General features: G+C 36.5%; 1 protein-coding gene across 1 annotated transcript in view; it reads left to right on the forward strand.

The window, feature by feature from the left end:
* Positions 1 to 1,775: 1,775 nt before the first annotated feature.
* Positions 1,776 to 24,083, forward strand: part of SEC63 (SEC63 homolog (S. cerevisiae)) — a gene marked incomplete at both ends in the record, with an annotated part of 31,749 nt that continues 9,441 nt past the window's right edge. The window contains 10 exons of the mRNA XM_010011976.1: positions 1,776 to 1,875; positions 2,787 to 2,901; positions 6,306 to 6,418; positions 8,910 to 8,971; positions 12,567 to 12,625; positions 13,249 to 13,299; positions 15,829 to 15,937; positions 18,424 to 18,518; positions 21,253 to 21,385; positions 21,879 to 21,971. Coding sequence (XP_010010278.1) covers positions 1,776 to 1,875; positions 2,787 to 2,901; positions 6,306 to 6,418; positions 8,910 to 8,971; positions 12,567 to 12,625; positions 13,249 to 13,299; positions 15,829 to 15,937; positions 18,424 to 18,518; positions 21,253 to 21,385; positions 21,879 to 21,971 — 930 coding nt within the window. The remainder of the gene's footprint in view (positions 1,876 to 2,786; positions 2,902 to 6,305; positions 6,419 to 8,909; positions 8,972 to 12,566; positions 12,626 to 13,248; positions 13,300 to 15,828; positions 15,938 to 18,423; positions 18,519 to 21,252; positions 21,386 to 21,878; positions 21,972 to 24,083) is intronic.

Consider the following 24,083-nt stretch of genomic DNA (forward strand, 5'->3'; position numbering starts at 1 on the left):
TCTTTACTGAGAGTGGTGAGGCACTGGAACAGGTTGCCCAAGGAAATTGTGACTGCCCTGTCCCTGGAATTGTTCAAAGCCAGGCTGGATGGGGCTTGAGCAATGTGGTCTAGTGTGAGGCATCCCTGCACATGACAGGGGGTTTGGGACTAGATGATCTTAAGGTCCCTTCCAAACCAAATAATTTTATGGTTCCACATGTGTCTTCTATGAGGCTTGTGATGCCTGATTTGTTCAAGTATCGTTGGTGACTTTTTGCTAAAAGCATCATGCTATGGCTCATAGTGATCACTTAAACCCCCCTGAATATTTTCTTCCCTGTTCCTGTAGCAGGGCTTTTTAGTCCTCATGATTTAATTGTCTGTCTAGTCTTAAATGCCATCAGCTTTTTTTTTTTTTTAAATGCCAGCTTGATGTCCTCCCAATATCTTCAGAATAACTAAACTGAGGTTGTCACTGTCTTCTACAGTCACCTTTTAGGAATTTACAAAAGAAGAATGTTTCCATATATAACAACTGCTATTTTAGTTGAGGGCATCACCTTGTTAGAAGTACAAAGTTGAGATTTAAGGCTTTTTAGAATGTGATTAACATGTGTGCTTTGGATCAAAGTTGTTAATATAATTCCTGCCTTTTAGATAATTCAAACTTCTTTTAAATTGGCAAATTTAGTCACTGTATTTACCAGCAATACCTAAATGTATTGAGTCAGGATGATTTTCCCCCCCCCCAACCCTTCCTCTTTAGTTCTTTCCACTTTAGCCTGAAAAGGACCAAGTGGTCTTATTCTTTTGCATGTAAGGTAATTACAGCGACTTCACTTCAGAAGTGTTGCAAATGAGACTGCAAAGTCTGTGGATAGACAAGTTGCGTAAGTGACTTCAATCCTCTTTATCTTTTATAACATGTAATTTCAGTGCTTACAGAAATTCTCTACAAGCTATTTGCTTGGCATCATACTTTTCTTAGGACAAAAGACTTGTTTGACTAAGACTATGTTGGTCTTGATTAACTCTGAAATAAAACTAAAACTCTGTTAACAGAGAGAGCTTCCATGCCTTGTGTTTATACTGTCAACATCACCATGACAATTTCCTTCCAGCCCCATCCTGTCCAGAAAGGACATGGGAGGAAATAGTTGGCTAGTTTGCCATTAATGCATATACTCTCTTATCAAAGGCCCATGTTACTGAGCTATATTGCTTGCAAATAACTATTATCTTACTCTTACTTCCTTTTCCCCTTCAACATGAAGAACCTAAACGAAGGCAACTTATAAAAGCAGATGTTGCAAAGAGGAGCAAAATGGATCATATTTTGAATTGAGGAAATAGCTGTTGCTCTAGCTGCACTCCAGTTGTATACAAACAGTGATTTCTGTGTGGGTTAGATTTTTTTGGGTTGGTTTGTTTTTCCTGCACATAGGAAATGGAAGACTCGTTGGGAGTCTTCTTCCATTGAGTATAAAATGGCAGAAGTAAAATTTACAGGTGCACATTAGCTGGGCAAAGGCTGAGTTCATAAGTGATGGTTTCTGTGTGGCATGTGGAAAATAGGTTAGTTTCAGGCAGTAGAGAATAATCTGACCAACTTTTAATGTTTATGGATGTGCGGTGTCACTTAAATGGTTAAAAACCATTCCTCCCTCCAGTATTTCTGGATCTTTTGTTAGCCCTCCAGCTGACCTTGTGCTGCCTACTCCAGGATGAAGTGAGCACATTTGTCCTGCTTTTTGTCAGATTGATTAATCACAATCTTTTTCTTTATTTTTATAGAGCAAATTCGATTAAAGAATATAAGAAATGTATATGGAAGGTGCTTGTGGTATCGTTTGCGACTGTTAAAACCACAACAAAACGTAATTCCTACAGTAAAGTAAGTACTTTTCATTTGCATGGATTCCCATTAAAGCAATTCCTACATTTTTATTTTTATAAAAATGCTTTTTTTTTTCCACTCCCCAATCAAAGCTGCTGTAATTTTATATAATGATGATGTTTGTGTCATAGAAGAGACATTTGCAGTCTGCTCTATTTCAGTAATTAAGAGTTCATCATTGTTATCTAGTAGAGCTTGAAATCAAGATGGGTGCTGTTTGTCCTTTGTAAAGTATCTGTTTAATGAAATCAGTGAACCTCAGCACTAATAAATAAGATGATGTATTTCTTCATTTCTTTGTTCCAAAAAATAGTCCTACCTCACTGAAGTTAGTGGTGCTAGTGATGTCTTTTGGTTTAAGTATTTAACATGCAAATGTATATATTCAAATATACAGGAGTAATAATTTGTATGTTTGAAGTTGATGGTTATATATCCTTCAGTTCCTTGTTTATTACTCCCACTATCGGAATATTTTGCTGTCTGTTATGCATCTATTTCAGCCTTTTTTTTTTTTTTTTAATTGACTTTATGTAGGATCAGGTTAAAGTCATCCTTTAAGAATAGGAAATACTATTGTATACCTGCTGAGGACAGTTAAAGAATGGAAAGAGTCTTTGTTGATAGTGCCTTGCCTTTGTTAGAGGGGAAAAAAAGGGAGAAAAGAATAAAAGTCAGAGCAGCTGTCTTATCTGTGTCAAATGTGGTGTTATAACTGAAATACTCATGCTTTAATGTTCCTTGCTATTTTAATAATGTTTCTTGCCATTTTAATATTGTTTCTTGAAGACTGATATCAAATGGTTTCTTATGTTGTTTGTAGAATTATGCTAGTCCTAGTGGATTTGTGCATGTAAATTTGTTTGTGTTTGGTTTATTTTTTTATTATTTTTTTTTCTTACAAACAGGAAAATAGTCCTCCTTGCTGGCTGGGCATTATTTTTGTTTCTTGCATACAAAGTTTCCAAAACAGATCGAGAGTATCAAGAATACAACCCTTATGAAGTTTTACATTTGGATCCTGTAAGTAACAGCATCCTTCGCTAGTCTGTACTACTATAATGGTATGTTCTATGCCTAGATGTCAAATTTAGGGCTTGTGGTTTTTTGTAAACGAAATAAGTTAACTTTAGTGAATGCATCTAGTAGTTTTGTTCTATATTGGCATATGAAAGTTGCTGCTGCATATTGTCAAGTCAGTCATTAGATATTCTTTGCCTATATCTGTACTAATTTATAACTTTTTTGTATTGAACTCCTTCAAAAATCTAATGACTTTCTTAATATAGTGAGGTGAGAGTTTTAAATCTATTTTGAATCTTTACTCTGATGTTGTGGTACAGGAAAGCAAAAAAGTCATTCTGCTTTGCATATCCTGTGAAAATTGTCTCAATAGACATTTCTAGAGATGCTGCTGAATAAACTTTGTAAACAAGAATGTGGATTCATTTGATTTACAGTTCTACAGCAGTATTTCTCTTGTAAATGAAAGGTTTCACTCATTTTGATGTAGTAAAGGTTACCTCAGATCTCAGTTGTATGCAAACAACAAATTCTACATAGTAACACCAGCCAGTTGGTTTATTAAACTGCAGGGTTGGGAAGAGAAAAAATATAGTATTTATCTAGAAAACAGATGCAGTGCTTTATTTATATTGAAGGTCTGATTCAAAATGGGTGTAAAAAATTATATATCCCAATGAGAGAGGTAGGACCCTCTGGACATCTCTTTTACTTAGTTTTGTCAGACTCTTCATCCTAAGCACAATACCTTGAGCAAATTCTCTGTTAATTATTTCCTGACATAAAGGTCCTCTTTTGAATAACAGTAGAGTCATCTTTTCAGCTCTGAAGTCTGAGGTATGTTTTACTCATCGGTCTAAGGAAGTACACTGTGCATACTGCTCAGCACAGTAATATGGAATAACTTTGAATGTACCTGTTTTGATTAAACTTGATGTTATATTGTTAGTGTGGGAGAGTTTCCTATGTATATGAATATTAACAAATACATCTCTTGCCATTAGTAATGGGGCTTGGTCAGCATAAGGATAGTATCATTCGTACTGCTATTTTATGGTAAGAAAGCCATTATAGGTAGACTTTAGCCTTTTTCTGGCTGGACAGGTAGAACAAGATCTGCCTGTCATGTGCAGAGGCAAGTTATTTAAATTCAGCCTCTGCGCAGTTCCTTTGTGAATGACTGACTGCTAACTTGCTTCTCTCACTGGCGCACAGGAACAAGATACATTTTTATTATTGAATGGTGTCTGCTGGAACTGTGCAGTTTAAACAGTTGTGTATCTGGGTTCACTTTGGTTAAACAAGTCAGGCGAGAGATTAGGTCATCAGAGGATTTTCTTTTGTCGTCTTTGGCAAATTTCTACAAGTAACAACCCTGCGGGGGGAAAAAGTATATAAGTTAATGTTTATTAGTGAAAACTTGTACGCATGCTCAAGACACATGCAACTTGCCCAGGTAAAGAAACCAATACTGGAGTGCTCCAATAACTGATGAAGGGATGGAACATATTGTCATAAGGACAAGCCGAATTAAAACCAGAGATGTTACATGAGGGATGAAGAGATGGGTGTGAAGATAGATCAGTTGAAGTTGGGCTCAAAATAGTCCAAATTTCCAGAGCCTGTTTGTTTTATGTATTTCTGTGGTATCAGACAATGTCTGTTAAATCCCCTCAAAAAACTTGTAGTTCAGGCTACATGGAAAGTGAACAGCTTTCTTCTGTTAATATGCGAGTGAAGCCTTTAGAGTCATTGCCAGCCCTGCTGATGTTGGAGTGATTCAGACATTGATACAGATGTTGAAGTGCTGTTGGATAATGAAACTTTTGTTGCTGTTAAAAAACCAAACTAAAAAAAAAAAAAAGTTGCAGATAAAAGCGCTTGAAAATTTTGGTACGCAGTAATTCATTTGCTCCTTTGCATTCACGCTGTGGCCAAGATTGTTTGGTTTTTTTCTTATGTTAGCATATCAACTTATAACAAGAGGTTTTTTTTCTCCCTAGAAGAACCACAACATGGACAAAGTCCAGATTAATGTACATGCACCTTATTTTATGAATAATATCAGCACTTTGTTTTGGACACAGAATAGCTCTCTTTTGAGCGCATCACTTAAATTCACTAATACACATGGCACTGAGGTACTATTACTGGTTTACTGAATAAGTATCCTTACTGCCATTTCACAGGTGGGATCCAACACATAAAGATGAAGCTCAAAACTGATTATAATATTGGATTCTTTAAGTAAAGACAATCGAGGTCTTTTTTTTTTTTTTCCCCCCCCCCCATAAGTAGTTAATACAGGGAAGCTCCATGTTGCAAGCAGAGTGCTGATTGACATCAACTGTCCTAGGCTACTAAGCGTTTCTGTAAGTCAGGCCTAACCACTGTAGCCTAACTTTTGGGAATGAGGAGTAAGCAATTAATGATAGAAAGTTTATCATCAGCTTGTCAGGAATCACATGCACCCTCTGTTGCAGAGAGAGAAAAAAAATAGGCTAAAGTAACAGCAAATGAAGCCTCAGGGTAGTTAAATTTCTGGTTTAAATTATTGAAACAGTACTATCATCTTTAACTTCTTGTGTGTTTATTATGCAGTTAAGGTCAGCATGCTAGGCTTCTACCACAAAATGGTAAAAGTCCTGTAATAATGGTTCTGTGAAACTTAACAGGTAGCTTAGTAGAAAATCTTTATCTGTACTTTCTATAAAGTTTTGTGGATTTTCTTGAATATTGAAGTTCACAGACCAACCTGAAAGTTAATGCACAGGGGTTGCATTTGGGATTTAAGTATGCTGTAGTAGAATAAAAATCAATCTCTTTCTCAGGTATAGGTAATATATTCCCTTTGTTCGAGAAGCTTGAAGTAAGTTATGGATAGGATGCTTCTAGTCAAAGGCATTCTTAAGTGAAAGGGCAATCTGCTGTTCCTGATGACTGACAGATTTATTTCTGCCTGCAAGGTGCAAGTGAACCGTCATACTTGATCTATGAACTCTTGCTTAGATGGAAGAATACTGCAAGTGAGAATCTTGTATTCATGAATATGTTTAGGAAAAGATTTGTCAAACAGATAAGAAGGCTTTACATTTTTTTTTCCTCCCTATGGACTGATGAACAAAATAATCCAGAAAAAAACAATACCCAGTCATCTGAATGTCTTTTTGTTAGACTCTGACTTTGATCTAAAAATACAGTGGTTATTAAAACGTTATTAGAAAAATAGTATAATCTTGTTTCCATGAAATACATATGGAGTTTCATTATCATATGCTAGAACCTAGTTCTTTAGTTCAGTGAATGGTTCAGAGAAATATTACATGATGTGCTTTACAGATACAGAGCAATGGATTTGATTTAAGGTATTTATTAACAAATAACTCAAAACTTTCCTTTTTAAGGGAGCAAGTATATCAGAAATTAAGAAACAGTACCGTGCACTATCGCTAAAATACCATCCAGATAAAGGAGGAGATGAAGTCATGTTCATGAGGATTGCTAAGGCCTATGCAGCGTAAGTTTCTTTTTTGTCTATAAAAAGAAAAAAGGGAACTTGATGTTACCAGTGGGGAAGCCTTTAAGGTAATAGCACAGATGGCCTAAGCAGACAGGAAAAATGTGTTTGGATATGTGATGAAGGTGAAAACATGTCTTGGTTCAGTGCATGTTTGCCTATACAAGTTAGGAAGGATAATTGTTTAGCAACTGTCAGAATGCTGTAAGATGTTATGTCTTTGTATTAAACTTCTGTGTCAACTAGGAGAAATGTTTCCTTTATGATACATATTAAGCCTTAAACATGACAAAGAACAAAATGGGTTGCAGAAATTCTGAAGCACTGCTTAGAAAATAAATACAGTGTTCATTTCACCTGGTGATAAAGCCAAAGAGTAAGGAAGAGTATTTTAACTCTGTTCTCATCTAACAACAAAGATGTTTCATTCTGGTTCTGACACAGTTTTCTGTCGGCTCCCCTGTGTCCCTTTGCATTTGAGCTTGCCTTGCAGTCCTGATTATTCATTCAGTGACTGTTTCATATTACCTGTGTAGATCTTTTAAGATCCTTTAAGCTGTATCCTTGAATCTTCTTTTCCTTCAGAGTACTTTTTTTTGGTCTCACTTCTACTTATAGCTTGCTTTTTTGTTTGTCTGAGAGATGACGGCTAATATTAGAATTTGGTATAAAGGAGATCCCTTTCTGTTGAAGTTTTCCATAATCAAGATGTGGGTTTGGGATTTATAATGCTGTTCATATGTGGAATGTTAATACAGCATTGTAGTATTTTTCCATTCTAAATCATCATGTCAGAATCCAGTAGTATCTGAACAGGGTGGTGGGGTGGTTTTATTTTTTTTAATTTTTTTTAATAAATATTCTATATGTGGGTTTAATATCAACTTTGCTTAGATGCTACATGCAACTTCTGATTTAGCAGAGTGATACATTTGTATTGTGTTTTCAGTATAATTTTAAGTGAGACTTAGTAAAATACAGGAATTTCAATACACAGTTCAATCACAATACCAATGTGATTCCCATTACCTGTCTCTCTAATGCTGTCAAATGCTGGGTGTCCCCAGGTGCTGGCAAGGCACTTGTGGATTAAAGCCAGCTTGAGCCTGTTGGGCTGAGTCAGGTATGCACTCTCCCATGCTGGTCTCACAAACATACTTTTTTAATGTACTCAAGAAATGTTTATACTACCAGTTAATCTGTATGTGTATATCTCAAACAAGGGCCACCCACCAGTCCCCTTTGTGTTGAAACAGTTGGCTTCTTTGCAGCAGCTGTGGTGAGTCACTGTGTCCATGCCCTCTGAGCCTTTTTCCACTGTAGGGGTTTATTAGGTTAGTCATGTCACCGGAGAAACTAGCAAGCTGGTGATTTTCTGCTTTTAAGTCATTTGTCTATGTGTTTGACCTTAGTGACTGAGAGTCCTGTTTGGGTTGAGGTGAGGAGAAACAACACCATGCTCACTTGAGCAGTTTTGAAATCATACCTTCCGCTTAAACACATCTGCATCACTACTGAAGTCTCTTCAATAGGGTATAGGAGTATTGCCTTCTGAACTCCTGACACATCTCAGTTCTTTGTTTTGCAAGTTAGCATTCAAATGCTTAGTATGATACTTCAAAGGCTACTGCAAGGACTCTGGCAGGAGTCTGTTTTGAAGTAAATGACAATGAAGTTCCTTAGTCATGCTGTCTTGAAAGAAAATAAAAGCTATCCATTCAGTGAGTCTGCTTGTTAACAAATGTGAGACTTAAAACTGATCAGGAGATGTCTGACTTGTTCACTGGATTTCTTCTGTGAAACCACATCTTCTGTATAGGGATTGCCTGGTCTTCTCTTTCCTAAAGCACTATTCTTCCAGTAACAGGGATTCTGTTTGAAGTGGTATATTATTGCCAAGAAACTATTGTTAGAGAACAGGCATAGAAACTAACGTTTAGGAGGTAGTGTCTTAACTTATTTTTCTCTCTTCTTAAATATGAAACTAGGGAAAAAAAAAACCAACCCACCCAAAGGAAAAAAAGCCATCAAAGGCTGAAAGTCTAGAACTAGAATTAAAAGCCCATATGGACAACTGCTCTATCAACTCAACTTGCATATTCACCTTTCTTCCAAAAAAAGATAATGTTTTCAACTTTTGTTGTCTTTAAAGATTTGCTGTACTGTAGTCTGGCACTGGAATGTGCTCTTTGCTGACGGATATGCAGTCCCTCTCATGAAAGGGAGATATGATCCTTCCGTCCCCCGTATGAGGGTGCACCTGTGTCAGATTTCTTTTGTTGTCAAAGTGCTTAAAAGAATTTGCCTGCATATCATGGGGGAATGCAGCAGTATCATTTCATATCAATTTTCATAAAAACAATAGGAGAAGCTATTTAGCTTGCCAAACCATTTCTGAAGGATAGTGTAAATGGCACATTTTAAAGTTTCTGTATGTTAATGATTTAGAGAAATGTCTTCTGTATTAACTCATATTTTTTCTTGAAACTAGTTTAACTGACGAAGAATCGCGAAAAAATTGGGAAGAATTTGGTAATCCAGATGGACCACAAGGTAACAATTATGAATGATAGAAGTCCTGTAATTTCTGTGCATTGAGCTGTGTAATATCTGATCATGTGGGAAGCACTCAGATCTTATTATATACAGAATAACTTTTTCCTGTGATTGAAGCAATGCATTGCATCAATTCTTTGCTTGTGAAACTGGCTCTGGGGTGATGGCAAGATGGAGAAGTAGGTAAGAGTTTGTTTTCACATTTCTCAAACTTATCAGGGAAAAAGAGAAGGGTATTCTTTAGCGAGCCTCAGTAAGTGTTTAGAGAAACATGACAATGTTAAAAGGAGGTATTAGTATTTATTATCAGATATGATAAATGTATATTGAAAAATTAACAACTAGCCATAATGCAATAAACACACTTCAAAAGGATGTATGTGAGGATATGTATGTCTTTAAATAAATACTGTATACGCATCTGCTGTCCATTTGCTGGAAGCAGTACTGTTTGAGTGTAGCTCTATGCCACCTTCATCTGAAGTAGTCTTAGTAATTATCCTTATGCTGATAGATTGTTCCTGGGCAGGTAGCTACATGAAAATAATCCTGATGATGGTATATTAAAGTTTTACAGTAGATGATCCAAACTATAACTATTTAATACTGAAAGCTAATAGGTCACTCCCCCACCCCCTAATCTCCTATTTGCAGTTGTGTGAGTCACTTTTGAAACATCTTTGTGACCGTTGTTTAAGCGGACTGGTTATGAGGGAGAAAAAATGTGTATTTCTAGCTGAATCTTGATACTCATTACAAGCAAAAAAGTAAACCTGCTAGCTGTTAAGACAGGCCTCTATAGATCTCTGCTTGATGCCCTGCAGTTTGCAGGACTAAATTATGCTACATACCTATGTGGAATGAGTTAAGCTGACTTGGAAGTAACAAATGGAGTTTGAAACTTAATTGCAAAGTTACAGGATGATGTGTGGGAGCTCTGTGCTGGAAATTTATTCTTCTGAATTATATCCATCCAACAGGGGAAATGAATTTTTAATAGAGATCCCTCTCCCAGCCTCTTAGTTAGTGTTTCAGAGAAACAATCTTCTCTCTCCTTCAAAAAACTGTGCCGACTAAATCATAGTCTGACAAAGGCATTTTTGGTGGGCTAAGGTGGTGACTCAGTTTGATTAACCAGTGTGTTCTATAACATAGCAGGTTTTTCAGCTCTTAGCTTCTCTTGGTTTCTTAACCAGGCAAGTAGGAGGACTCTGTTCCTCTTGCTGCAAAATACAAATAAGATCTTGCTTCTGAAATGCTGTCACAACATCAGCGAAATGGTACTGTAAATTTTAGTGTGGTATATGCACGAATAGCTTTCCTGGGACCTTTACTGAAGCTAAACTGGTTTTTTGCATCCATAAGTTACTAACTTTGTGTTGCCGAGGCATAGGATTTCAAGTTAGGCAGCATGTCAGTGTCCTTGAATGGACCTGAAGCTGTGACTTCAAAAAAAAAAAAACCCACCCACTCAGCCAGAATCTGAGCATTTAAAGGTATGAAGATTGGTTCAGAGATCGCTTTCACAAACTGAAGGGACCAAAAAGTGAAATGAAATGATAGGTAGGGCAGCATTTCATACTGTGAGTGTAGAGCTGCCTCCTCTTCTGAAACCCAGACTACAGTGGAATTGGAATTCTCTACTTTGCTTCTAGGTCTCTCATCATTGCTTCATCTGAAGGGTGAGAAGAAGCCTGAAATTCTCTCACATCCTCTGTTCTGTAACCTTGTTCCACATTGAAGTGTGAGGAGCTTTCTAATTTAGTGAAATTCATCTTTGCTTATACACCTATAGTGTAAAAATCTGTATCCAAGCCATGTACTTGAGTTTTTTAGTTCGCATAGTCAAAGAATGGAGATAGGCCCTTATAGAGGTATATTCTGGGGTGAGATGAAGCACATGTGGTGTTAGACATGTCTAACCAAGTTAGATGAGGTTCATCCCACCCTGTGTGCCCAGCAAAAAGGAACAGCAAGCAGTATTCCTGTCTATTCAACTGAAGCAGCATGGAGGTTAGAGGCAGGCAAACAAAATTTCTTGGTTTTTGGCATGACTTGCCTCTTTACTAAAAGTAAAATACTGACTGTCTAAAATCATTTGAAGAGTGTTTAGAAGCATGGGGGTGGACCTGGAGAGTAAAAATATATGCTTTTAATAACTTTGGGCAGTTTTAGTACACTAGTTTTCGCCTTGGTATTTGCTAGTGCTTCAGCTCAGCAAGCATGGATGGGGGCAAGGAGACTCTCAGGCCAGAAGAGAGAGCTTTCTACTGAACTACTTCTGCTCCTGCAGCAGTTTGAAGCTACAATCTAATGCTCAAAAGTATTGTGGGAAGCTGGAATTGATACCACCGGTAAAAGACACATTACATTTTTAGTAGATTCTTCTAAAAATCTATAACCATTTACAGATAGGGAAGTCTCTCCAGCCTCCTCTGCAGAGCAGGGCATTACCTGTAAGTTGACGTGGTAAATTCACTGGCTGTTACTCTGTTGAACTCCAAAGCTTGAGGTGTGGTCAAGTTGGTCAGATGTTTGAGTCTCAACAAGTAAGTTTCCAACTTAATTACACAGAAGTCATATTAGGCTTGTGTGGAACGACGGGTTGTCTGAATTGATGGCTGTCCCTGTCTGTTGGAGACAGTATCAGGAAAGTATCTAAGTACATAGGGAATCCTGCTCTGTCCTTATTTAAGGCAGTACTCCTCATTGACACCTGGTACTGAAGAAAGCATGATTTTTGTTTGTTTGGGGTGAGTTTGGTTTTGTTTTTTTGTCTGGTTTTTTTTTTTGTTTGTTTGTTTTTTGTTTTTTTTTTTAAGCAGGCCCTGGGTTTACGTTTTGTCTCCTTTTTTGCTTCTTGTTTTCCTAGAACTTTTAGTTTTGGGATAAGCAGTGTTTGCAAAGTTCAGTGTATTACCACTAACGTGCCTGAAGACGAGCTGTTTTATGCTATTTCATATTCAGATCTGTGTGCTGTAGATGTTACTGTTAAAGAATCATGCCGTCTGCTTTTTTGCAGCCTAGCTCCTTTTGAATTGAGAAGTATTCCTTTCTTTTTCTTGCCAGTCACACTTTTGAACTGGCAGAGGGTTTTGTTTTTGCAATTTACAGCTTAGAACACTTTCCTGAACTTACAAAATAATAAAACTTTGCCATGGAATTCAACTGGGTCAAGCAGTTTTCTTGCATTTAATATAGTTACTGAGCTGTATGTATTTAAACTGCTGAAAACTCTGCAAGGCAAAACTCATAAGTCTTTCCATCTGTGATTTATTTTTTTTTTTAAATATATTGATCTTGCGTATCTATTTCACTTCAATATGTTAAGCTAAAATCTCTCAGATTTCAGATGTTGCTTTTAAGTCTTGCTATTTTTATTGCGTACGTGAGGTGTTTTTTTTTTTTTTTATTGCATATGTGAGTATTTATTTTGTTAAATTTGTTAAAATTTGCTCACTGAAGTGATAAATATGAGGATTATTTTTATGGACTGGTGGTTTTGTTGGGTATTTTTGTTTGTTAGACTTAATATGACTTTAAAACAATTCCTTAATATTGTATAGTGAATTTATTTTCTTTAATCCTACAGCTACAAGCTTTGGTATAGCTTTGCCAGCTTGGATTGTGGATCAGAAAAATTCAATTTTGGTGAGTCAGCTTACTTAGCTCAAAATTTTAAGGTGAACTTGCAGCTGTTCACCTTAAAATGTTTGTGCTTAATACTGTGTATTTTAGTCAAAATACATTGTTAATAATACTTTGGTCCAAGTGCATGTCTTTGAAGCAAATTTCAAGAGTCAGAAGTGCTAGAGTAGCTTAAATCAGAACTGTTTGCCGGATTTCTGTAGTTCCATTTGATTTGATAGTGATGCTGTAATCAGTGTCTAAATATCCTTCCATTTGCATTTGTTGATGCAAGGTATTTGCTTTACCTGCTTGGTTTCTTTTAATGTGGTAGTCATTTCTCCACTGCATCACATTTTAGCTGCCAACTCTTCAATTACTAAAGAAACCACTTGAGACAATGCATGGATGATTTATAAGATTGCTTATACTACGCTGATGCTCCTTACTTAAACACTACCCAACTGATTATGTTACTTGTAAGTTGTCCTTCAGAACTAATGATAGGTGTTATGCAATAAGCTTACGTTAATTTGTAGTATGTTTGTGGTAATACTTCTTGACTGTATGTTACAATAAAGGTTAAGCAAGAGTGGTATTAAGTAACTGAAGTATCTAATGCAGTATGTTTCATAATTCTTTTATAGGTTTTGCTTGTATATGGATTAGCATTTATGGTTATTCTTCCGGTTGTTGTGGTAAGTATTATCTAATTAATATGCTACCCTCTGTAACCAAGCTGTAAACAAAGCTGTCTCAGAGTGTTGCGAGGGCTTGCCTTCCATAGAGAGAGCGAGCAAGTGAGGTTTTCTTCTAAATGTGGCTGTTTTATTATGGAAAAAGTGTAGTTACTGTAAAGTTTAAAAAAAAAAAAAAATAAAATTTAGTGCCATGATAGACAGCCATAAGGGAAAATATTAGATATAGCAAGTGTTAGACTGAGTTATGTAATTTGTCTTGTACCTTCTGTCATTCATCACATGAAAATTAATGTGATGTGATGAACTTGAATGTATTCAGTGGTGTTACTGTACAGCCAAGACTGAGATGTCTGTAGCTGGTGGTACTAGAATGATTATTGCATGTGGAGCAGGTTGTTGATTTGGTTTCTCCTGGCTGCCTGTGTTTTCATAACTTCAATTTTTATTGATCTTCTGCACACCATGAGATGTGTGTTCTTGAGATTTCTTTGTGTGAGGTGAGTTGTATTTCAGGACTTGGGTTTGCCCTACCGTATTGCTTTTGAACAATGTCTCTTATCCAGTGTTGTGTATTTGGGGTATGGCATGAAGAAATACTCAGAAAATTGACACCCAGAAACCTTCATGATCTTGGGAAGGTGATTTTAATTTGAGAAAGTTTCTTGGAGTCTTGGCAACTGCTTGCATCATTCTGTGCAGAGGCTCAGCCAGGCATTATCCCTTCTCTTTGAGAGTCTTTCTGCATAATTGAAGATTTAGGATAGAAAATTAGATGTGGCAATTCCAGCAAGTTGTTGAGCAAGTAGTCTAAAATCCAGGGTACAATATCTATGTATTTTTTCTGCCTTTCCTTTTAGGTTTAAGTTGGTGTTCGTTGAAGCTTTTTTGTATACTTTTAGTGATTTATACCAGGTTTATCATAGCTCAAGTGAAAGTGAACATCCTTTCTGTTGTTAGGAAGAAATGTCCTGAGTAGCAAAAAAATAAAATCTGCTGCCTCTTGCCCGTATATGAGATGTAGACTTCTGCATTCAGACTTGTCTCTGCAAATTTCTTTTATAGTCAATGAAGAGGAATAGTAATTTTTATGGAGCAAGTTATTTTATCATTTGATTCTAAAGTAGACATTCAAGATGATTCATGGTTTTAATGGGGCTGTTTCTCTTTTATGAATCAATAAAGAAGCCAAAGTTAACTACAGTGTAGTCATCCTATATCTTAGATAAGCATCTAAAATAAGGTTAGTTCCACCCTTTGAATCCAGATCAACAAAAAAGGAAAATACTGATAACGTAGTTCTTTGTAGACCTCCACTGACCTAAATAATGTTCCGTACGTGAGGCAAGAGAGACGAGCTCTGTCTGCAGAAGCAGTTGTGGCAGCCTCTTTCATTGTAGATTGGACTGGCTATAGTTACATTTTTCTTCCATTACTTATACTTAGAAAAAAAAAAAGAAAGGATAGATATGGGATTATAATCTAAATTTTTCTGCAAAAACCTAAAAAAAAGTTGTTTATTGTTTTGTGTCATGGTTCATCTATTCATGGAAGAATCAAACCCAATTTATGAGAAAAAGATTGTGGGGACGCAGTAGTAGAGCACTTCTCAAATAGTCAATTGGCAGAATTCTTGCTGTAGTAGGGAAATTTGCACTATTTCCTATTAAATTAATAGCAGTAAGCATTACTTACTACTTTACTGCTTGTTACTTTTTGGTTGTGATAAACTTTACAATAGTTTGAGATGTATCTTGGATTTTTTTCCTCATGCTAGTGGGCTTTGCTTACAAGAAGGAGTTTAGTGAACACACTGCAGTTTATAACCCAGTACACCGTTTTTCTTAATACATGTTATAGAGTACAGTCACTGTACACTGAGTACTGTAATTTGAAGCCACTGGTGTAATGCTGATGAGGGAATTAATGGAGTCTTTCCAAAGATTTGAAAGACTTTGTTAGGCATATGGCTTAATTCTGAAAATTCGCAACAAGGGCACTGGGCCACCTCCACATTCCCTTTGTGAAAAGCGTTTTCTGATTAGATGACTTAATTTTTCCCCCTCCCCCCCAAATTTTCTTAGAATTAAAGAAATCTCTTACTTTGTTCTTGATTTAGCCTTGGTCTGCCTAAACTGAATGTGATTTGGTTACTGTGTTGCACAGTAAGGAGTTACCACCTATATAAAAGTAGTAAATCTGGTGGATTCACTGAAACACCACCAAAAATAAACAAAGCAGTGTATATGTATGCATGTGTATGCATCTGCTGGGGGGAATTCTCTGGGCTAGAGATCATCTAAAAGCTTTGAGAGTCAGATTCTGTCAGATGAATGTATGGTTGTGCTTTTAAAATTTGTGTCATCAAGTATTTTCTTGCTTCTCTTTCCTGAAATTCAGTTGATCGTAACAGAGGTGTAAAATCAGTTGGGCTGAGTTACCTGGTTGTGAACAGACAAGAGGTGCTGCAGCATAGCTGTTTCAGCTTCATCATAGCTGATGTCAATTTGTTCTTGTTAAATATTTCAGGGTTCCTGGTGGTACCGATCAATACGATATAGTGGAGATCAGATTCTCATACGGACAACTCAAATATATACGTATTTTGTCTATAAAACACGGAACATGGACATGAAACGTAAGTAACAGGCATCTTGAAATGTTGATGTGTTCATCTGGAAACATCAATCTGCTGAGGTTAAAATGTCTGCTTTATAAGCCTTTGTTAGGTTAAAATAATGTTTCTGGTTCTTTTAGAGTGTTTTTTTTAAAACTTCATTTTGTTGCAGGTAAAGAGTACTCTTTAAGAAGACGGATGTATTTGGGAGAGGGAGTTACATAGATCTATATTTATGCCTGTCTGTATACATTTAAAAAAAAAATTAAAAATATATATATTGTATGCTGACCTGCCTGTAGTCCTAAGTTACTATGTGGCCACTAGGAGCACAGCCTCTGTATGTGCATTTTCTTCTGTTAGTGTAATTAATAGGCTTTGTGAATCTTCTAGGGGCTGTCATAAACTTTTTTTTTTTTTCACCGAAGAATGAAGTAGTGTTTCTGTTTCTCTATTTTTCTTATGTTATAGTGAAATTTCTATTTAAAAACTTCACTCCCTATCAATTTCATGTTACTTTGTTGCTCATTTATGGGTTTTGATAAACTTTTCTTGTCTGCTCACTTTTAAAGGAATAAAGACCCCCTTTTCTGGGGAAGTCTGTAGATGCATTATGTTGGTGCAGAATTGGACTTTCAGTTTGGAGGCTGGCATGGGCCTGAAGAATTACCATGGTACTAGTTAGTTCTAGATTGGATTTTACTAGATTGAATGCTTAGAGCAGTTGAAAAGCAGAATGAAAAAGCCCCCAAACCCTCTAAAAAGAGTTCATAAATATATTATTTTACTCCTGTGAATTGCACTGTTCAGCTTCAAATTTGCTGGAATATTGCAAGGACTCTTGATACATACTTTCAAAAAAAAACAGAAATGCTTTGCAGATAGTCTAAGAAGTCTAGGAGATAAGAGCACATAAATACATTAGCTTTCTAGGCACAACACTCATGAATTTGTGTGTGGGATTAATTCAGACGCTCGTAATATTTTTGTGCTTTTTTACATCTCCAAACAGCTAGATGAGAAAGGAGGAGCGGGAGAGTAGGTGAGACAACTTCAAAAGTTTAGGGAGATCATGGCAAACCTGGTCTCTTCTTTCTCCAGACTTCTCAACAGTAGATTATTTTGTGTTGAACCATGCTCAGAACCATAGCTTTGAGGCTTACCTAGTTTCTTCTACAGATTGGCTAAAAAAGGTTAACCCTAAGTTTGAGTGGCGTTATTTCAGGACTTAACACTTTCAGGGAGTCCTGGGGTCAGAGACAGGTCAGTTGTTTTCCGCTGAGGTCTGTTGTGCAATCCCAATGAAAAATGAGGCACAGCTAAGGTGGCTTAGACAAACCACGGAGTGATCAGGTATGGCTTTTCCTTGGCTGTGAATTCCACAGTGGTGAGGTACCAGTGCCAAAACTCAAGGCTTTAAGCCTGGGCAATTGTAGTCAAACCGGTTTAGGGAAATGGTGAAACAAATCTGCATGACTTGCCTTGTTTTAAATATTGTTTTAAGCTTTGAGATGAATGAGTTTCTTAAACTCCTGAAGATCCACAAGTTTTTATCTTAAATGATAGGAAAGTATTTATAGTTGTCTGTAACTCTTCCATATACTCTGCTCAGGAAGTAAATAGATAATTGAGAACGGCAATGAAAATTGGTACTTGGGGAACTTGACTAGTTGTTAGTAGTTGGAATTCATAGAGCACTGCAAGTTGGCAAAAAATAACTTCGACTTGCTCAGAAGAGAACTAGCTCAAAGTTTAAGAAGCAAACCCAAGTAACTATTGCAGAAAAAGTTATTTTAACCAAAGAAAATGGTGGTGTGAGCTTCCTCTTACTGTCTATGGCTAAAGAGTCTGATATGTCCATGAGCAGAAAGCTCATAATGGGGCTAAAGCATCCCATTGTCTAGGTCTTTCATCTTAATTACATAACGGAATGCTTTAAGGTAGTATGGATTTTTCTAATCAAATCAGGTAAAGACTAGTCCATCATCTTCCTGGGATTTGTTTTTGGGGGTAAGTATTGAACTGCTTTTTTAATAATTAAATTTTTTTGGGTGAATTTTCAATGCTAACTGAACAGAAAATTGAGTTGAAATTTTACCCTTCCTGCCTCCCCCTACCATACATGCACTGTGGTGCTACCTCAGGCACATGAATTGCTGAGAAGAATGGTTCTGTGTGCATGCAGAAGTAGTCAAACTGCTGTGTAGTGATGTCTGCCAGTCGTAAAGAAGCCTAACTGTTTTTCTGAAGACATTTAGAATCGGATGCTGGACTTGAAGCCATGTAAAATGGAGCCTTGAGTGATCTCTTTTGTCTTGTGCCAGGCATTGGTTCTTGCCTCCTTTGCCCTGTGGCAGTAGTAATTGATCAACTAAATATCCATGGATCTTCACGGTTGTTGGGAGAAGAGTGGGAATAAGTTTTATGGCTGAGGGTTCTGAAGAAATCACTTGGTGGCATAGGATGTTGCTGACATTTTCTCAGTATGCCTTCAACTCTCTTTGCAGGGCTTATCATGGTTCTAGCAGGGGCATCTGAATTCGATCCTCAGTACAATAAAGATGCTACAAGTAGACCAGCAGACAACATTCAGATACCACAGGTTAGTTACATCAAGAGATGTTTTATAAATAACTGACCTCTTCAAGGGAAGAGGGGGTTGGCACTTCTTGGTGACTAGCTGACAGAATTCAAGTCCTCAAGGCATTAATTTTGTTGAGGTGCAACAAAACAGGTTATCCCTTCAGAAATGAGAATTAGAAGCTAGACTTTAATTCTTTTAAAAAGAAAAGAACATTAATTGGTGATAATACTTAGGTTAATGGAATCAGTTTAGTTTACAGACTCCTGGGTTGGGTTTTTGAGGAGGGATAAACTAAGTAGGGAATTAGAGTGTCAGTCCTTGCAAATTTTCGGTATTGATATAAAGAGGTGATGACCATTTGATAAAGTTCTTTAAATCATTAACGCAGATATGGTTAAACATGTTAATACTGAAGTAAAATTACCTGATGTCTGAATTAATGATGTCTTTAAATATCATAAAGCTTCCTCCATGAATGCCTGTTCCCCTCTGCTTGCCTTTTCTTTTCATTTCCACACAGTTTTCCCAACAGAGATGACATAATGCATAAATGTGGCAACTAATTATAGCTAGCAGAGTTTCAGGAAGTTGTAACCAACACTTTGGTTTTAAGAAGTCTAAAGCACAGTATACAAAATGATCCAATGAAAATGTTTCAGGTTTGCTAAATGAGGGATGGTGGTCTCAAAGATTTAACCTTTGCATTCACTCAATTAAATTTTCAAGTTGAAAATGTACTTTCATGTTCTAAACATAAAGAAAGTAGGCCGAGATACTTAATTGCCTTTGTCTTTCTATGAATTCCTTGTCATCTTGTGGACTTTTAAGAGAAGGAGCTGGAATTGTGGTTAGGTGAGGTTTCTCAGCGGTGGGAGCACAACTAGAAAAGATCACTTTGATTATCAGTTCTTCTGTGCTGTTGCAAGCATTGTTGTGCAACAACATGTTGTGCACAGCCCTTTACATTTAGTAATTATTTATTTAAAAGGTGATTAAGCCTTCTGTAACCATATCCTACTGAGAAGCTGTTCCAGAACTTGCTGTTATAGTTGTTAAGAATCTTGTTTGTGACCAATTTATAGCCATGGTATTTATCAGGATTATTCTTGAATCTAGATGTTTCTTGCTGTGTATATCCTTAATGAATTTATAGACAGAAGCAATAGCCCATTTGCTCTCTTTTTGTCTTTATTTTACTAAACTATGAAAGCTGCTGTCTTCTAATTCCTTCCTTCCCAAGAGGCTTACTTCCCTCATCCTGCTAATGTGCTGAACAGGGTGTTGTTCCCAGTTGATACAGTTCTAAATTTTACATTATTTTTTATTTTATCTGCTCAGAATTGTCCACAGTATTCCATGTTAAGTCTCAGTGGTGCCGTAGTTGGTAGCATTAATATTCCTGTATTTTTTTGCAGGAAATAACTTCCAGCATACTGTTTTCCACAACCATTTCCTATGGTGGTTTACTACAACTAGTGTGGGATCACAAAGTTTTCTGGATATCTCTTCTCTTACATACCTCTGTTTTCCAGCTAAAAAGCTTCCATCTTCAAGCTGCAGTTCTTGCTAGTATGGAAGTGTACAGCCTTGCATTTTATACTGTTGGATTTTTGTTCTATTTCTAAAGGTCCAGTAATCAGTGTCATACGCGTTCTTTCTTTTTCTGAGTATATATATGGAAGTGCAAGTCTCTGAAGCATCAATACAGAAGAGTATTGCTAAAAATTTTTGTTAGTGTATCCTGCTTTTGGGACCATGATAACTGTTGCCATTTTTATTTTGCTATTTTATTATAAACCAAGTATTGATACTTTTTATAAAGTTTTCATATTGAAGTTTTACTCTTCTTGGTCTCGTGTTATACCAGGATGTGTTTATAAGGAACTTCTAGTTAGAAGATGTTTTTTCTACTGTAGAGAAATACTGGTCAAAGATCAGTGTATCCTGGCTGTTGATACTCCAGCTTCCTGTTGTAGCTGGAGATTGTGGAACCTCAGTCTCTTCTCAGGTGACTTGTTGACCTAAAAAGTGAAACTTCTGGGCTGTGTGTTGATTCTTACAAACTATGAGCTTCTGTTACTCAGCTTAGCAGCCTCTCTATCAAGGGTCTTCAACAAATTCAGGTGAGAGAGACCTGTCTGAACTGTGCATCTTGGTCTAGTCAGGATCAAGAGATGTCATCCTGAATAAAGAATGCCACACTTGTTTTCAAGTTGGTGCTGCTTATAAGTAAGTTAAAATACTTGATCTTCAGCCTACCAGCATGTTCAGGCTTATAACCCTCCTTCCTGTGATACCTGAGACTATTGCTGAGGAAGTTGGCAGGATCTTGAGTGGGCGAAAGGTCTTAAGGTGATGCTATTGCTAGTGCATATTGAATTTAATGTAAACGCGTTAGAAATATGGTTGAATCTAGTAAACCTTGGCAATAAAATCAGGTTTTTAAAATATTTGTCTGTTGATACAAATTTACTCAATGCTATTCAAGACAAGTTTCTTATGTGCAATTCTTTACTTCTTCCCTCACTCCCACATTGAAATAAGGCAGTTAAAGACACTTTTTGACTTTTTGGAGTTGGGCTATGAATAAAAATGGCTAATGTTCATCTCTACAAAATTTTCCAGGGAAGAGTTACTTAAGTCTTGCTTTTGTGAATGTAAGTTTTTTTTTTTTTTTTTTTTCCTTGTAAACTGTTGTCCTCCTGTATTTCTTTGTCTTTAGCACCAAAATAGTGTTCTGTGTTTATTTTAGCTAATCAGAGAAATTGGTGGCATAAACTTAAAGAAGAATGAGCCTCCACTCACCTGCCCTTACAGCCTGAAAGCTAGAGTTCTGCTTTTGACTCATCTTGCCAGGATGAAAGTTCCTGAGGTCCTTGAAGAAGGTAATGGCTTCTCCTATAATTGGATATTGTTGGAAACAGGGCGATACATTGCATTCTTGTCCGTTAAAGAGTTGCATAGATCTCTGCTCAGTAATCTCTACGCAGTGTACCTAGTTTTTCAACTTTAATGACTCTTTAAACACTTACTTAACATTTACATACTGTCTTACTTACTTGAAGAATTCATGCTGTTTTACTAAGACTGGTAAATTTTCTGTGCGATCCTGTTGTTTTTTTAGATGGGTATAATAAGTACTTTTTCATTTAGTGTGGAAGCTGCTTGTCTGGTATACAAAATTTGTGCTCCTTTCCACTTACTCTTTTCTGGTTTGTTAGGGACTGTTAAACAGGTGTATCAATGAGAATGAAGTGTTTTCAATAATACAAGAATGAATAGAAATTAAGACTGCACTATTAAATGTCCAGTTCATGTAAACTGTCTCCTTTTTTCCTAATAGAAGTGCAGCATAATTGCAGAAGTTATGTCTTGCAGATCAGCAGTTTATCCTGAAAAAGAGCCCTGCACTACTTCAAGAAATGATTAATGTGATCTGCCAACTAATAATAATGGCTCGAAGCCGTGAAGGTAAGAAAAGAAACTATAATTAAAACTAGTAAATACAATTCTTCATTGCAATACTTCATAAACTTTTTGCTTCTTGTAGAAAACTTAACCTGTGATATTTAGAAATGCCTGAATGCACTTTTGTTCTCTTTACTGTACTAAGCTCCCTATTTAGGGGGTTGAAATGCTGCTGCCATTGCCAAGCTCGACTCTGAAATCTTGAGTATGTGTTCAGCTTGTCATTTTTGCAATTAAAAGTTTCTCCTTAAATGCAATTGAAAACCTTTTCTTAAAGTTCTGGTCTATTTTCAGTACCAAAGCACGTAGTATAAACCTTGTATTCATCCGTCTGTTCATTTCCACTTTTACAGTTCTTCCTCTCCCGAGTGTCAGTTGGTTTTGGATCATTTCTTTGTCATAATTTCTTTGTATGTTGCTCATACTTCTCTGTTTCAAGATCCTGTGCTGCTTAGCCTGCTACGTAGGTTTTTTTTCTGAGCTTGTAGGGGCAGGTGCTTTACTGTAACTGCAGTGAAAATTACAATTTAATTGAAATATAATATTCAAGCTTTTTTTATTTTTACTATAAAGAGGTAATTATGCTGAAGATAGTTGCTTGCAGTGTAAAGAAACAAAGACCTGGATCTCACTCCTTTATTACAACAAGCATAGGCAAAACATTTTTCTATGCCAAACTGGTGACCATTTTATTTGCTTTTATTATTAAAGTATTTGTCAATACTTTATTTGATAAAGTATTATCAGTCTTTGCTAAAATATTATTTGGTTTTATTATTAAACTATTTATCAATACTTTATTTGATAAAGTATTATCAAGTAATACTTTATTGGCTGATCTTTACTATACTCCTTTAACAAGCACTGATAACTGCCCAACAGGGATGGCTTTGGGGAAGTTCTTTCCCAGCACTTTTGCAGGTGGTGCTGGAAGTTGTGTTCCATGATCAAATAACGTACGTTAGAGGGTACGTGAGTATATGAGATGTTGTGTACTGACTTAGGTGTCCTATTTTAGAAAGAAGTATTGATGGATTTTAAACCGTCTTCACTAGTCTGTGAGACTGCTTGGGAGAAATCTCAAAACTGAGAAGTAAACAGCCACATTTTTCATTGTAGAAGTAGTCTTCACCTAAGACTAGATTGTACTTATTTATTTGGATTTGTTATTTGCAAGCAGCAAATTTTAATTTGTGTTAATAAAAAATTTGATACTATTTCTGTTAAAGTTCAGTGTGTTTTTACTTATTGCCAAGCTTTTTCCAGCCTGGTGGAAATGTGGCAATTGTGAGCTACCTTTAGATAAAATGTCTTGTACTCTCTTGCCTCATTTTTGCATAGTCAGACTTTCTCTTTACATTGCTGAAAATACAGCTCTGTCATCTCTTCTTTGCATCCATTGTTTTGTGACTATTAGCTGGTAGTTCGTAATCATCAGGTCTAAATTATCTTCATGTCTTCTTTGAGATCGTCCTTAAGTATCACAAGTAAATAGCCACCCTGCCAAGCAAGGTGTTTATTGCCAAAAACATGGAATGTCTTCTAGTAGCTGGCTACAGAAAGGTTAGACATCAGTTCAGCTGTCCAGTCGAAGTGCCTTTCTCATTCGGGTTGGAAGCTGCAATGTAATGTAGAGCTTGTAGTTTGACCCAGGTATATACCATTTCCTCACAAACAACTGTTATTTGCATTTAAATTTGTGATTGACTACTTTCATGTCATATGTTTTGGATGAGTTTATGACCTCAGGTCATCTTGTCTTTTGCACTTTGACAAGCAGAAGCCATCAAACTATGCAGTAATGGCATTCATTTTATGCTGGGGGCAGTTGGGTGTTAAAACCTATACTGTCCCCAGATTCGCTCTAGGAGAATATAAAGTCTTGTGTTATTTTTCAGGAATACAAAAGCACTGTTCTCCAACTTTGTTAAACATTTTTCTGCTGTTGTGTGGGTGATGAGTCAATGCTTTAAGAAAAGGAATAATTTCTACTCTGACTAGTGCTCTGTGGTCTCAAAGCTCTAGGTCAATTTTGTGAAAAAGCCAGTTTGTCAGAGAATATTTAGGATTCTTTTATTAACTTGGTTTGCAGTGTGGTGCTGGCTTGTCTTTTTT

The sequence above is a fragment of the Nestor notabilis genome, unplaced genomic scaffold, assembly GCF_000696875.1.
Source record: "Nestor notabilis isolate BGI_N333 unplaced genomic scaffold, ASM69687v1 scaffold17930, whole genome shotgun sequence".
Lineage (NCBI taxonomy): Eukaryota > Metazoa > Chordata > Aves > Psittaciformes > Psittacidae > Nestor > Nestor notabilis.